The sequence below is a fragment of the Myotis lucifugus genome, unplaced genomic scaffold (assembly GCF_000147115.1).
Source record: "Myotis lucifugus unplaced genomic scaffold, Myoluc2.0 scaffold_240, whole genome shotgun sequence".
In the NCBI taxonomy this organism is placed as follows: domain Eukaryota; kingdom Metazoa; phylum Chordata; class Mammalia; order Chiroptera; family Vespertilionidae; genus Myotis; species Myotis lucifugus.
Window position 1 is genome coordinate 712,251 of NW_005871288.1, and position 14,560 is coordinate 726,810.

Genomic DNA, 14,560 nt, shown 5'->3' on the forward strand with positions numbered 1-14,560 from the left:
CCTTTTATCAAATGTATGAAGGAAGGAAATAAAATCAAGACATGTTCTTTCCATTCTCACTTTGCTTGCATCTTCTCCTACACAGAATATGAGCTTACAACAGGAAAGAGCATATCATAAACACTGAATGCTACCTATGGTAAGGGGAAAAGTAGTAATGAATAACATAGCCCAGTGATGGCGAGCCTATGACACGCGTGTCAGAGGTGACACGCGAACTCATTTTTTTGGTTGATCTTTGTAAATGGCATTTAAATATATAAAATAAATATCAAAAATGCAAGTCTTTGCTTTACTATGGTTGCAAATATCAAAAAATTTCTATATGTGACACGGCACCAGAGTTAAGTTAGGGTTTTTCAAAATGCTGACACACCGAGCTCAAAAGGTTTGCCATCACTGACCTAGCCTCTTCAAATAAGTTCAGATATTCACACTCTGATGCATCATATTCCACGGTTTAGGAACTGCTCCTAGATTCGACTTCAGAATCCCTGCTATCTATGAGAAACAATGAAGAAAAACAGAAATGCTAGATAAAGGTAACCGCTCCCCCAATTTAAAAAAAGAAAAAGAACAAGATATAAGTAGTAGACTGTGAAAACTACTTAACTTACTTAAATGTAAGCTTAACATCAACAAAGGGCAAGGTAACAGAGCAAAGAACAGAACTCACCAAGTGTCATGAGAAAATGCAGTGGACCCTTGAACAGCATGGGTTTGAGAACTGTGTGAGTCCACTTACACAATCTTTTTTCGATAAATATTGTAAACGTATTTTTTCTTCCTTATGATTTTCTTGACATTTTTTCTCTGGTTTAGTTTATTATGAGAATATAGTATAGACTACTAGACATTACAAAATATGTATGTGATAATCAACTGTTTATGTTATTGGTAAGCCTTCCAATCAACAGGATATTAGTAGTTAATTTGGGGCGGGGGGGGAGGTCAAAAGTTCTAACAGATTTTGGACTGCATGGGGGAGTCAGCAGGGTTGTAAACCCTTGCATTGTTCAAGTGTCAAACTGTAGTCACAATACTTTTTCCTATGAAATTATTAGGTTAGTTGTTCTTAGATTGGCAAAGCAACTGAAAGTTTGATATCTGAAGGCAAGATGGTGAAAAGCATTCTTCATGTCAGTACTGTTAGATCTATGGAGCGTTAGCACTGAACAATTGCATCCAAATACAAAGACTAAGAACAAAAACATATAACTTCCATCATATGCCATAGGATGCCTTTTAAAAAAAGAAACTCTTCCTTAAATTAGTAGACCTTATTATATGGCTATCACCATTTGGATATTATACTAGACATACAAATACTATGGGTAGGAAAATTCTACAATACTAAATATTCTCTAAGTTTTAAAGTATAATTTTACCAAATGGCAGATAATCTATTCAGACTTAGGGTTAGGGAAAGGGTTCTTCTAATTATTTAGTGAAATGAATATAGAGAAAGCAGCACATATATCATCCTCATAGCTGAAGGGACACTATTTTAATTGAACCTGGTTGATGTTAGTATCCTCCTATTGTTCAGCAGTACTAAGACTACCAAGACTACTAGTAAGAATGTATAATACTTGCCCAGCTGGTGTGGCTCAGTGGTTGCGCATCAATCCTTGAACCAAGAGGTCGCTGGTTCAATTCCCAGGGCACATGCCTGGGTTTTGGGCTCAATCCCAGTAGGGGGCATGCAGGAGGCAGCCGATCGATGATGTTTCTCTCTCTCATCGATGTTTCTATCTCTCTATCCCTCTCCCTTCTTCTCTCTCTAAAAATCAATTTAAAAAACATATTAAAAAACAACAATGTATAACACTTAACAGGGGAACCTTTTCATAAAGTATTGTTAATCATTCTACACAATATTTTAAATACTCTATTCTAAGTACCAAAAACATCTCTATACTCTTCTGACCAAACTGCAGTATACACATTAAATCAGTGGTTTCCAAAGTGTAGTCTAAATCTCCAAGATCCTTTCAGGAAGCCATGAGGTCAAAATTATTTTCATAATATAACTAAAATATTATTTGCCTCTTTATTTTTCATCCTTCCATACGTATAAGGTGAGTATAATCTTCCATGGAGTAAAAATTAGATTTAGTATTATTTTAAATGATTTAGTAAACAATTATTAAAGCATTTACTATATAAAATTTGTTTTTAATTTATAACACAATATCAATAGAATATACAAACAACATAAAGAAAAGCTCTATCAGATCCTCAGTAATTTGTAAAAGTATAAAGGAGCTTTGAGAACAAAAAGTCTGAAAATCATACTATATTAAATCATACTAATTATTCTATATCAAAATTTCAAAAGATTCTGGTAACATTTATAATGCAAGTAAGTACCAAAAAGTATAGTCTCCCCTCAGATGTCAACCTAATCAAATAATTCCTACTGAAGCACAATATTAAAAAGTACTTATTTTTTTGTTTACCACCCATGTTTAAAAAAGCTATTTCATATAAGATAGTTCACATTAGTGTAAAACTTCAATAACTTCAACTATACCTCATTCTGAAGTTCATCACCACTTTTAACAGAAGCAAGCATATCATATAAAGTACAGCAAAGATCTTCTATTCTTGTTGCTGCAGCCATTTCATTTAAAGTTGCATTTAAGTACTTCTCAACTTCACACCACAAAAAGGAGTCATTAGTTTTCTCCACAGGTTTGACCTCTGGGGTGGAATGCTCCCGAAAATGTTCATTCAGAAACTTCTTGTAATCTAGGCTTATAGTTTTCTGGGGTTCACCATTTATTGGCAGCTCATCAAAGTAGTCCAAATCATGCATGTCAAATGAAAATGCTAAATTATTACCAAATAAAATTCTATCACCACATTCTTCTTTTGTCATCTGGAAAAGAGCAGCAAGATTGTCTTGATGAAAATGAGAAGTAATTCGACTGGTAGCATTACAAGCTGCAGTGGCAGATGATGATGGAAAGGGACCAAACATCTGTTTGATAGCCTTTGTCTCACTGTGACCAACAGAGTCCTTCAAGTGAAATGTCTTGAAGAGAAATGCAGCCGCATTTTCAATTGCTTCTTTTCCATTTTCCATTCCAACTATTCAAAGATAAAAGAAACGGTATTAGCTCAAGTGAATCATAGTTCAAGGTACCATTAAAAACAAAAACAAAAAAACTACTAGTAAGATTCTTCTGGGTAAATCCAGCAGTAAAAACATACTGGTAAAGATAAACCAATTTAAGAGCAGAAAAGCTCCTTTAAGTACATTCCCAAATTTCCAAAGAACTGTATTAGATAAGCAAATCATTGTCTGTGATTATTCTATATCTACATAGAGAAACTACCTAGTAACACTTTACCTCTCCTCAAAACTTACTTAAAACCAAATTTTAAAAACTGATTTGATGAGTAATGGTATGATTCATTCTTTATTATGGCCAATATGCCATTTCTTAAATCAAATTGATAGGCACTTTTCAATTATCTTTTCTCTTGAAATAAAGCTGCAATGAACATAGGAATGCATATATCTTTTCAAATTAAGTGTTTGGATTTCTTCAGAGTATACTAAAACTTCTTTAAGAAAAAAATAAATTCATGTGATTCATGTGAATCAAAATCCTTTGGTCAAAACTATCCACAATTGGCTAAATCATTATGATTTTAAAATACTTCTAGGATAGAATAATATTCAGGAAAGATAGATTTTAACAAAATCTTGCTTAGTAAGGAAATATCACAAGAAAGTGTTTTCCTTAGATCACAAGCTACTATTACTCAGAAACTTAATTGGATTAAGTTAACTTTTAAAATGAAATTAATGTAGTTCTCCACTGAAGTTTTAGAAAATGTTATTCAAAGAAGATTGAGGAATAAATACCTCAACTCAGAAATGTCTGATTACAAACTATTTTTAGTAATTTAGTAATGATTTCTTTTAATTTTATTAACTATAAGATGTAAAATGTCAGATTTACATAGCCTTTTAGAGCCACATCTCAGCATTCTATATCTGAAAATACTTTTGAGGACAATAATTCTGAGAATGACATAATTTTTAGAAAATATGAAAAAATGTTTGAAATTAATATCTATTTGCTATATCATATGCTAATTTGCTTATATAAATAGAATGAAATAATATTTCCTTAGACCGCTAGTTCTCAAATAAAATGTGCGTCAAGCCCTGGCCAGTGTGGCTGGGTTGGTTGTAACACTTTCCATACACCAAAAGGTAGCAGGTTCTCCCCAGTTGGGGCACATAAGGGAGACAAGGGACAATGTTTCTCTCACATTGATGTTTCCTTTCTCCCTCCCTTCCTCTCTCTTTGAAATTCATGCATGTCCTCAGTGAGGATTAAGAACAAACAAACAAACAAACAAACAACACCTTAAATTGTGCATCAGAATCCCTGGGGTTCTTGTTTAAAACCTAGACTGCGGGTCTTCGTCTCAGCGTTTCAGATTCACTCTGCCTGAGACGGGGCGTGAGAATGTGCATCTCTAACAAATTCCCACTGGCTTAGAATTTTAAAATGTGGTAATTATTAATACAAATCAAGAAAAAGAAAACACATCTCCACTGTATCTCTTTCTATATCCCGCTAAAATGGTAATCTTAGTTGGATAATGCTTCTTCACAAATGTTAATATTCTTGCCTAATTACTAACTCGCCTGCGTGTTCACACCACAAAGTAACTTCTCAAAAGTGAATCTCTGCACCGCGCTCGTCAGAGTCCGGAAATTCCAATTTTTGAGAAGCACTAGCAAATAGTATTTGTTGCTACCGTTGACCATCTAACAAAGAACCCAAAGTACTGCAATCTGAACACTTCTCCGGAGTGCTAAAGCACGCGAGATGGTCCCTCCGTGCCGCCCTCCGCGGCCACACGCGGGCCCCCGCCCGCAGCGACACGCGGACACGCGGACACGCGGACACGCGGACACGCGTCCCAGCGCTCCGCCTGCATGTGATGACGTGATGCCACGCCCCGGCTGCTGCCAGCAGACCCGGATGAGCAGGCAGCCCGGGATAGGAGCAGGGAACGTGGCCCAGCCGGGGCAGTGACAAAGGATCACCCTAATATGGTATTAGAGCCCACCTGTGATGCCAGCACTTGGATCCTTTGGTGACTGAGAAATATAAAAGGTGCCCGTAAAACAGAAGAAAAACATCTTAATAAATATCAGTAGATGTCTGTTTTGTCAAAGCTCTGGCAGGCCCACCTGCCCTCAACAATGAGAAGGGAAGGAGAAGGGAAGCCACAGTGTTTCTGCACCGAGGCGTTTCTGCGCTTCTCCGCCCGCAGCACACGTCTGCAGCCACACTGAAAGCACGAGGGGGGCGGGGAGGCCTGGAAAATGAGTGGTGCGCGTCTGGAGTGGAAATTGGTAATAGGTAGTCAGGTACTTGTTTTCTTACACTATATCCAAAACTAAACGTTAACTGAGGATCTTGTTTACAAGCAACCTATTTTTTGTTCGTTTCCCTTTATATTTTACGTAGAATTTAGTAGGAAGTGAATCTTTTAAGTGATTATTAAGCTGAAGCTCTTTGTTAACATTTACTCCCAATTGAAGAAGTGTTTGTTGCACACCACTGACTGTGCTAGTCTTCCTGAGAAGAATAGGAATTTTAAGTGTAGTTTTCTATCCTCAAGATAAAACCTCAGTAAAGAAAATAAACTAAATAATCAACTGGCAAAAGTTTGAATGAAACTTATGACCTTCAAACCTTACTTAAGGAAGCTACTTTCGATATCTAACCACTTGTAACTTTTTAAATAGCTCACTCTAATAGTTGAGAAGTTCCTTATAAGGAATGAGTAGGACATTTTAATCAAGTAAAAATATCCATCAACTGTTTGCATCCTTAATTGCTAAATATGCAATTTAGAAGTTTTCAACAAATGAATTCCTTAACCAGTTAAATCTTCACTGTTCTGCATTATACCATTTTTCAAATAATCACCAAACTATCAAACAAACTAAGAGAGGTAAGCATTTACCATATGGCTTTTGGGGGAATAAACTGAACAATTTATGTGGTATAAATTTAAAATTGGCTAAGTAATATAATTTAAAATAATGAGCTCCATTTATTTTTTAGTATTAGTCTTGTACATCAAAAATCCTCCAGGAAAACCTTGCATTAAGTAGGCAAAGTATTCAAGAAATGTTCAATACAGTAATCTGAAGAAACCACTTAGATGTTAAGACTATTCCTGAACTTTAATAGAAATTACCTACTGCCTTCGGAGTGAGCAAATAATGAAAGGGAAGCAAACAGAGAAACTATTTGGTAGAGAAAGAAATTAGTAGTAGTATAAGAGATTAAAGAGAGGCCAAGACAATTCTCCATTTTTTTAAAGTTAGTCGTTTAATTGTACGTATATTCATTACAAAATGTGGATACTCATCTTTACAGTGTAGACTTTCAGTCGGCATCCAGCCGCTATATTACCATTTCTAGTACTATAAAATCCTGCATCAAATTACAACTTGACTTTCCAAGCAACCAAAGAGCTAACAAAAAGTTTTAATATCATATATAAGCTTCTGTTATTGTGGGTATTACTAAGGAAATAAACTATCTTTGAACAAATCACATAGCTCACTGAGATTTAACTGGCATTTAAAAAAAATTTTAACATCCAAGGAAAAAGCATTTTATAAAAAGATGATATAAAGTATACACGTCAGTGCAGCATCCATTTATAAAACGTATAGTTATAGCCTTGACAGTACTATAAAGAAAATTAATTACAATCTTTAACTACAAGTAGAGATGCAAAAATGCCTCTACTGAGGAATGCAGTGTAAATTTTCGTACGCTAAGGAATCATAATAATTTGTAAATGAAGAATAATATATTGATAAACTAAAGCAAACTGTGAAGAGTTGATCTTATTTCCAACACTTGCCATTGCTACAATCCATTCAATTTACAGCTGTTTTGTCATATCCTCACATAATCTGAACTGCCTGTTTATACAGCCAATATATTTGCAAAGTCATCTATGATTTTCATTGTTATTCAGCTCTTTTGTTTTGTCATTTTTCTTGTGATACAGACATTTAAAAATAACTGTCCCTGAAACAGTCAAACACAATCTAATTCTCTCCCAAGTTCCTTCTCTATGAATTCCTTCCTGACTAACCCAAGCAGAGTTCCTCCCCTTTTTGTACCACATCATCACTGGGCACATACCAGTACATCTATCATAGTCGCATAGATAAACTATTTGTCTATCAATGGCTACCGGAACATCTAGACTATAATAAAATTATTCACTGACAGCCATTTACCAGGCTGTACTCTAGGCACTTTGTAGTATTGCTTCACATCCCACCAACCATACAAAGAATTACTATCACCATATTATATATGAGGAAACTGGATTAGTGATATTAGCTATTCACTAGTAAATGACAGAACTAAATGTGTACCACATATATTAACTCATAATTTGAAATTATCCTATGCTATAGGAAAATAATTTTATGAAAAAGCTGAAAATGAAATAAAGATGGTACAAAAATACAGTTGCAAATATTCTAAACATTAGCTTACTGTATCTATTCATATATCTAAAAATACAGTATAAGTAACTATAGTTTATTACAGGAATGCAAAGGTGATTCGATTGTTATAAAATCTAGCAACATAATCTACGTTCAAAAAATTTAAATAGGAAACATCTAGTGCAGAGATATGATGGCTAGGAGGCGCGCACACATGGTGAACAAAGGCAACAGACATGAAAGAAAGGCCAAGCCGTTAGCAGTCTTGTGCCCAATCAAGGATAGTACATTACATTTGATTATTATATGCATGTAACCTCCTATAATCTACAGTACCATCATATCATTTTAAATGACATTATATGAAATTCCCCTATAAAGCCAATGAGGCATATCTAGATTTCTTAGTGTGAAGGTTTTTAATTACAGATTCAATTTCTTTAACAGTCAAATATTCAGATTTTCTATTTCTTCCTTTGTCTATTTTAGTCATTTTTGTCATCTTAGTCCTCTGAATCTGTCAAGAGCTCTGCTCATCTTCTCATCCTCCCTTTTCATCTGGCCTCCTCCTCTGGACTAGTCAATTTCAGATAAAAGTGGCCCAAATGCCAGGATCAGATTTGCTAGGTTTATTTATGCTGTTAGATCTTGGCCCCATAATTTTTTATTGCATCGGAAGTACTATGATGCAGTCAAACTGTTTTCTATTTTACAGTTTTTCTAATTATTCTCAGCAGAGAGCTGTTCTAAATTATCTTGTCTGCCAGTTTATGTCAAGTGGAACGTTGAACTTTTTTGGAATCTACAATTTTCAAGATAGTTGTTTTTTTACAAATATTCATGAAAAACCTCCTGCTTCACTCTATACACAACAGGCCTTTATTATTTACTAGAGGCCCGGTGCACAAAATTCATGCACTTGGGAGGGTCCGTCAGCCAGGCCTGCGCCCCCTCGCAGTCCGGGAGTCTTCGGGGGATGTCTGATTGATGGCTTAGGCCCGCTCCGGGCCTAAGCTGGCAGTCAGACAACCTTAGCGCTTCGGCGGAGGTGGGAAAGGCTCCCGCCACCGCCACTGCACTCGCCAGCCATGAGCCTGGCTTCTGGCTGAGCGGTGCTCCCCATGGGAGTGCACTGACCACCAGGGGGAAGCTTCTGCCTTGAGTGTCTGCCCCCTGGTGGTCAGTGCATATCATAGCAACCGGTCATACCACCGTTCAGTTGATTTGCATATTTGCCTTTTATTATATAGGATATGCATACCCTTACTTCCATACAGAATTGTCAGATCCTACTAATTTCTATATATACCTCCTTCTGCAGTCATCGCTTTATAAAATGCTTTCCACACTCGGTTCGGATTCCTCATTTTTTTATAGTAAAATCTTATTTCCTCAACAACTTGAAAAACATAATAGATTCCCAAATTCCCTAAACCACACTTTATAAGTCAGTCATGTCCAACCAACCTTTTGATTTGTACTTTTGTTAAAGACAAGGCTATTAAAGGTAAAATGCATAAAAACATCAAAGCCCAAATAAAACAGGGGTTATAAACTAGAGAAGGCAAAACAAGGTCTGTGTATAGCAAAATAATGCAAATACTTAAAAAAAAATAGTTCAATTATGACTGAGTCCTGTTCTGTATCCAGACCAGAGTAAAATCATTAGATCACCCTGTTCCAGCCTGAGAGGGAAATTCAGTTACAGAGCTGATTAAAGAACTGTCAGGTTCTCCTGCTGACTTCCCACCGTTTTTGACCCCCATTCTAGTTTCTATCTATGCTGTGAAAATCTTAAAACTTCTATGATAAAATAGTGGAAAATCAACATTCTATAATAATTTAAAACTCTAACAGAGATGCATGCCTTGTACATGATGGATTTTACTAACTGCCACTCTCAATCTTAACCTCTTTATTTTCAAAAATATTTTTACTTGAAGCACATAAAATGTATTGACAAAGTTTCATTGTGCACAGAAGATAGGCTAATATGACTGTTTCTCCTTCAAAATCCATTGAGGAGACAGCTATGTCTATAATGAGTATTTGGATAAACTAAGATTAAGAGCCTAGAATATTATTTCCATCAAGGAAAGGACTGGTGTAAACAATTATCAAATAATGAGAAAGTACTCTAAAAAAGTATAGAATGGATGATAATCTAATGGAGCACTATATACTAAGACTACAAAGGAGTAACAGGACATAAATGAAGCCTAAACTATTTCTTCAAAGATGAGAAGCATTTCCCCAGAAGAACACAATGGGGAAAGTTACTATAACACATACATGATAAGAGGGAAAAAACAACCTAAGCACTGTTCAGGAAATTTAAAAAGTACACATTGCATATGTTAGGAGTAAAGCTTGCATGTGATAGAATGACAAAGAGATGAAAAGGTACATTGTTTCAACTCATACAGGAGCTTTTCTAATGTCCATTCTAAGGAATTTGGTCTAAAGAGTAAGCTGGGAATAAACATGAGCTTTGCATGCTTTTTACAAAGATCAGTCTAGTCACAGTGCAGAAGCAGAATAAGGAAATAAGGCTTAGGAAATAAGCTAATGCAGTAGTTCAAACATCAGATGGTAAAAGCTTAAACCAGGGCAATGGTAAGTATGTAGAGAAAGTGAATTTAAGAGTAGCTGAAAAGTAGACTTGACAGGACTTGACCTCTGACTATAAGGAAAGTAAAGAATCTAGGATTTACATTATGTCTCTATATTAAAACTTGGGTCCAGGCCTAACTTCACCACAAATCAACCATGGGATTCACTTAACCTTTATGAGCCCTGTTTCTTCACATACAAAATGAAGGGACTGGACAACATGTTCCCTGATATCCCCACCAGCTTAAAATACCTATTACTCTAACTAGTCGATGTACATGTTCTTAAACAAATACCTCAGATTATTATATCACACTCAATTGAAATATAAGTGATTGTTCTTTATTCTCTCTTTTTAATGCAATTACACCAAAAATACATGTGCTAAAAGAGTGATATAAGAGAAATCACAAAGACATATTTACCATGAGACTAATCTTTTCAATGCTTCCGGTTTTAATTACATTTCTAGTATCAGCAGTATTTTCATATTCTGGCCTCAGACTACAAGGAACGGAAAGAATCTAGGATTTCAGAAAGAGTAGTTGACTAGTAGTCAAATATTAGTTTCACTAAAGCTAAGTTACTCAACTTAAACATAGCATTAAAAAGTATATATAACAGAGCATTTACCTAAGTCCAACCCTAAGTTTTCATCTGTCATGAAAATATTCTTCTGAAACATTACATTTCAAAATAATCAATTTCTAAAACATATCAGTCAATAGATTAGTCCCTGAGTATGAATCAGATGTTTCACCAACAGGCAAAACATCTAGGATTACATTTAATGACTGGTATTTAAAACAATGATTTTTGACTTGTCAGAGACATTTGGGAAGAATCTAAAAGAAACTTTTTTAAAATCTTAATTTCTACATCATTTATATAAAGAAATAATTTAGTCACAGAACTGAATAAGCTCAGTATTTTAGTACTGTTTTTGCTAAGTATTCTGAGACATCTTTATAATGGAACTCCTGAAGAGAAAAAAGACTCTACAGTTTTTGAAAAGTATTTTATCAGGCCACCCCCCAGTGGCCCTAACATCTTAGAATTGAAGACAGTGAAGCCCAGAGGGTTAGATCCCAGTCAAGGTGATCCAGGTGGACTGGAGACTGCTTTTCCCTACTATTTTCCAATGAACCTAATTGCCTCTACATCCTTAAAATATAAAATGTAATTCTGTGCTAAATTCTATCACAAATTTCTTCAAAATGTGCTCTATTTCACCTAGGCTTCAGCAAACTGAATTTTTACTAAAGCCCTGAACTTCAGAAAATCAACTAAATGCAAAAACATACATGACATTCATTTGTACTTTCACAACTTAAAACAATGAGGGTATTTAAATTCAATAATATACTATATTACAAACCAATGGTAATAAAATGACATATCAAAGTCAAAATATTTGAGTAAATTTAAAGATCTGATGAGCAAAAATAAGCGTTCATGTGTAAAAAATATACCAGAAATACCGTTCAAAGCCAGTGTAGGAAAGAAACCTGCCAACCTAGCATATGGTAAAGTAATGATTTAATTTTCCCCTCAACTAAGAAATCACATGAGAAAACTTTTTTTATTTATCAAGTGAAATTTCACTACAGTCCTAAAATATGTAAACACTACTCTAAGCACTGAGTATGAAGTGTTCAACAAGAAAAATAAGGTCCTATTCTCATGAAACTTATATCCTATTCCCAAAACATGAGTAATAAACAAACAAGCAAAAATAAGATAATGATAAATGTTATGGAGAAAATGTTACCAAGGGTTATAAGATAAAGAATGACCAGGTACCAACATAAGATTGGATGGTCAATGAGGGCCTCATTAAGAAAATATTTTTTTAGGGGAATTCAGACTAAAAAGAGAGGATCTACCCACCCTAAAATTAGGGCAGAAGAACATTCTCAGCAAGGGAAACAGCAGTGCAAAGACCCCCAAACAGACACCAACTTGGTGGGTCTGAGGAAATGAGAAAAGACCATGTGTCTCAAGCACCGTGAGTGAAGGCACGGATGAGTTGAAGTCAGAGAGAAAGGTGGAGACCAGATTACACAGGGTCAAGAGGATTGGTCTGAACCTTTTATAAGTAACAAACCTACATTTGAAAAATTTAGAACTACAGTAGTTTAATTATGCTTTTTAGTTATCAGATTCTGAAATTGTAAATGTCAATGAACAAACTCAGATTTTTACCAGTCATTGTTTTGTTTTGTTTTCAACCTTGGGAATAGTAGCATGTTAACATAAGTAATTGCATTATCAAATTATAATTTCCTCTAAGTACAATCAATTGATGAAATTGTTAGTGTATGACAGGAATTAAAGAGAAGTTTAGCTAGACCGAGCTACACGGCTTTTAAGAGTCCCTCAAGCTACATTAAAATTTTAGCTCACTCTATCCTTACTTCAAGCAAGACAGAGATTTTCAAACTCTAAATTCCTATAAACTCCTCATGTTTGATTGTATTATAATTACTTGTTTACTTCTGCCTCCCTGACTGTATCCTAAGCTCCTTAATAGATAAGGTAGTCTTTCATAATTATGAATACTTGCTTGGAAATTTTAGCCTTGCACTCTAATTTAAAAGAAATATATTTTTGCACCTTAGTGGTTCTATTAAAAAAAAAATAAAAATAAAACAAAACTATACCTATTTGTTTTGCAGCCTGCAATATATCTTTTAAGTCTTCATTTATACTTTGCATTTCACTCTTCTCCAGTTTTTCATTCAAAAAATTTACTATCTTCTTCCACGTCAGGTCCAGCCCTACAATTTGTTCATGAAGTTTAGATCGCTTCATCTGAAACACATAGCAAAATACAGTGACATGTTGGTTAAAGGTTTTCTCAAATCCATCACTTATCGCATGTATTTTGCATTACATTATACAAGACAAAAAATGAAAATTGTATCTATTCACATCCAAATTTACAGCTCTGAGAAGGAACCTTTCTTGAATAAGATTAAAAAGAATCTCATTTGTTTAAAAGATATGTTTAATAAAAGCTTTTTTATAGGTTTAATCACAATGAATCATGAAATTATTTTCAGACAGCAAAATAAAAAGCAAAAAGTCCTACATTAAGATGACAATACGTAATATCCCATGTGTACTAGACCAAAGCAAGTTCCTTCTTATACTATATTGTATGGTTCATTCCTTCGTAAGTTCATATACCTTTACGACTATAAATTTCACAACCAATTATAATGACCAGACAGAAGTCAATTATGAGACCAGATACTGAGTTTAAAAGAATAAAATTCATCTTTCCCATGTTATGATATAAATCATTGTTTCTCTCCATCAAATAAGAATCTTACCATCGACCCAAAAACTTACTCAGATAATCCAGGGGTAAATTATTGGATTAAATTATAAAATTAACTGGCAGGACCCTTAGCAACAGAAAAATTAACAAAGGACTCTATACCATAGTTCTGATTATTCTCTTTGACAATATAGTCATAAGTGCTTAAGATATACTAGGTGTGCCGAAACCGGTTTGGCTCAGTGGATAGAGCGTCGGCCTGCGGACTGAAAGGTCCCAGGTTCGATTCCGGTCAAGGGCATGTACCTGGGTTGCGGGCACATCCCCAGTGGGAGATGTGCAGGAGGCAGCTGGTCGATGTTTCTCTCTCAACAGAAAAATTAACAAAGGACTCTATACCATAGTTCTGATTATTCTCTTTGACAATATAGTCATAAGTGCTTAAGATATACTAGGTGTACCAGTTAATAATGCAATAATGCGGATTTTATAGTCAAAGAAAACACGATCAAAGAGAAACATCAAAAGTGCTTTATTCAAAGTAATGTCCATCGCTAGCTACACATTTCCCCATCTTTCAGGTAATTTGTGGATACCGTCCCACTAGAACTTTTCTTGTTTTGAGGCAAACCAATCAGAGACCCAATTTTCCACTTCTTCGTATGTTTTGAAGTGCTGCTCAGAAAGTGTGTGTGCCATCGATCAGAACAAGTGGCAATCTGAAGGAGCAAGGTCTGGTGAATACAGCGGGTGGGTTAACACTTCCCAGGCAAGATCTTTTAATGTGCCTTTAACTGGTTTTGAAGTGTGTGATGGTGCGTCATCATGAAGCAAAATTACTTTGCCGTGTCTTCTGGCCCATTGTGGTCGTTTTATATCAAAGCATGGTTCAAGGTGATTATTTGCAGTAGCGATCAGTATTAACAGTTTCACCAGGTTTTAGAAGGTCATAATACACCACACCTTCCTGATCCCACCAAACACAGAGCATTGTCTTCTTTCCAAAGCGATTTGGCCTTGCAGTCAATGTTGATGGTTGACCTATAATTTTGTGCCTTTGGGATTCTCAAAATAAATCCACTTTTCATCGCCAGTCACAATTGGATGCAAAAAAGACTTTCTTTCGTGCTGTTGAA

At 35.2% G+C, this 14,560-nt stretch overlaps 1 protein-coding gene across 8 annotated transcripts in view; it reads right to left on the bottom strand.

Moving 5' to 3' along the window:
* ASCC3 (activating signal cointegrator 1 complex subunit 3) overlaps positions 1 to 14,560 on the bottom strand; it is a 247,270-nt gene that overhangs the window by 220,708 nt on the left and 12,002 nt on the right. For 7 of the 8 annotated variants that reach the window (XM_023762284.1, XM_006098563.3, XM_023762281.1 and 4 more), the window contains exons 3-4: positions 12,802 to 12,952; positions 2,537 to 3,096 (exon numbers count right to left, since the gene is read on the bottom strand). In XM_023762284.1, coding sequence (XP_023618052.1) covers positions 2,537 to 3,096; positions 12,802 to 12,952 — 711 coding nt within the window. Of the gene's footprint in view, positions 1 to 2,536; positions 3,097 to 12,801; positions 12,953 to 14,560 lie in introns of those variants that run through there. The other variant, XM_023762285.1, reaches the window with a different exon arrangement.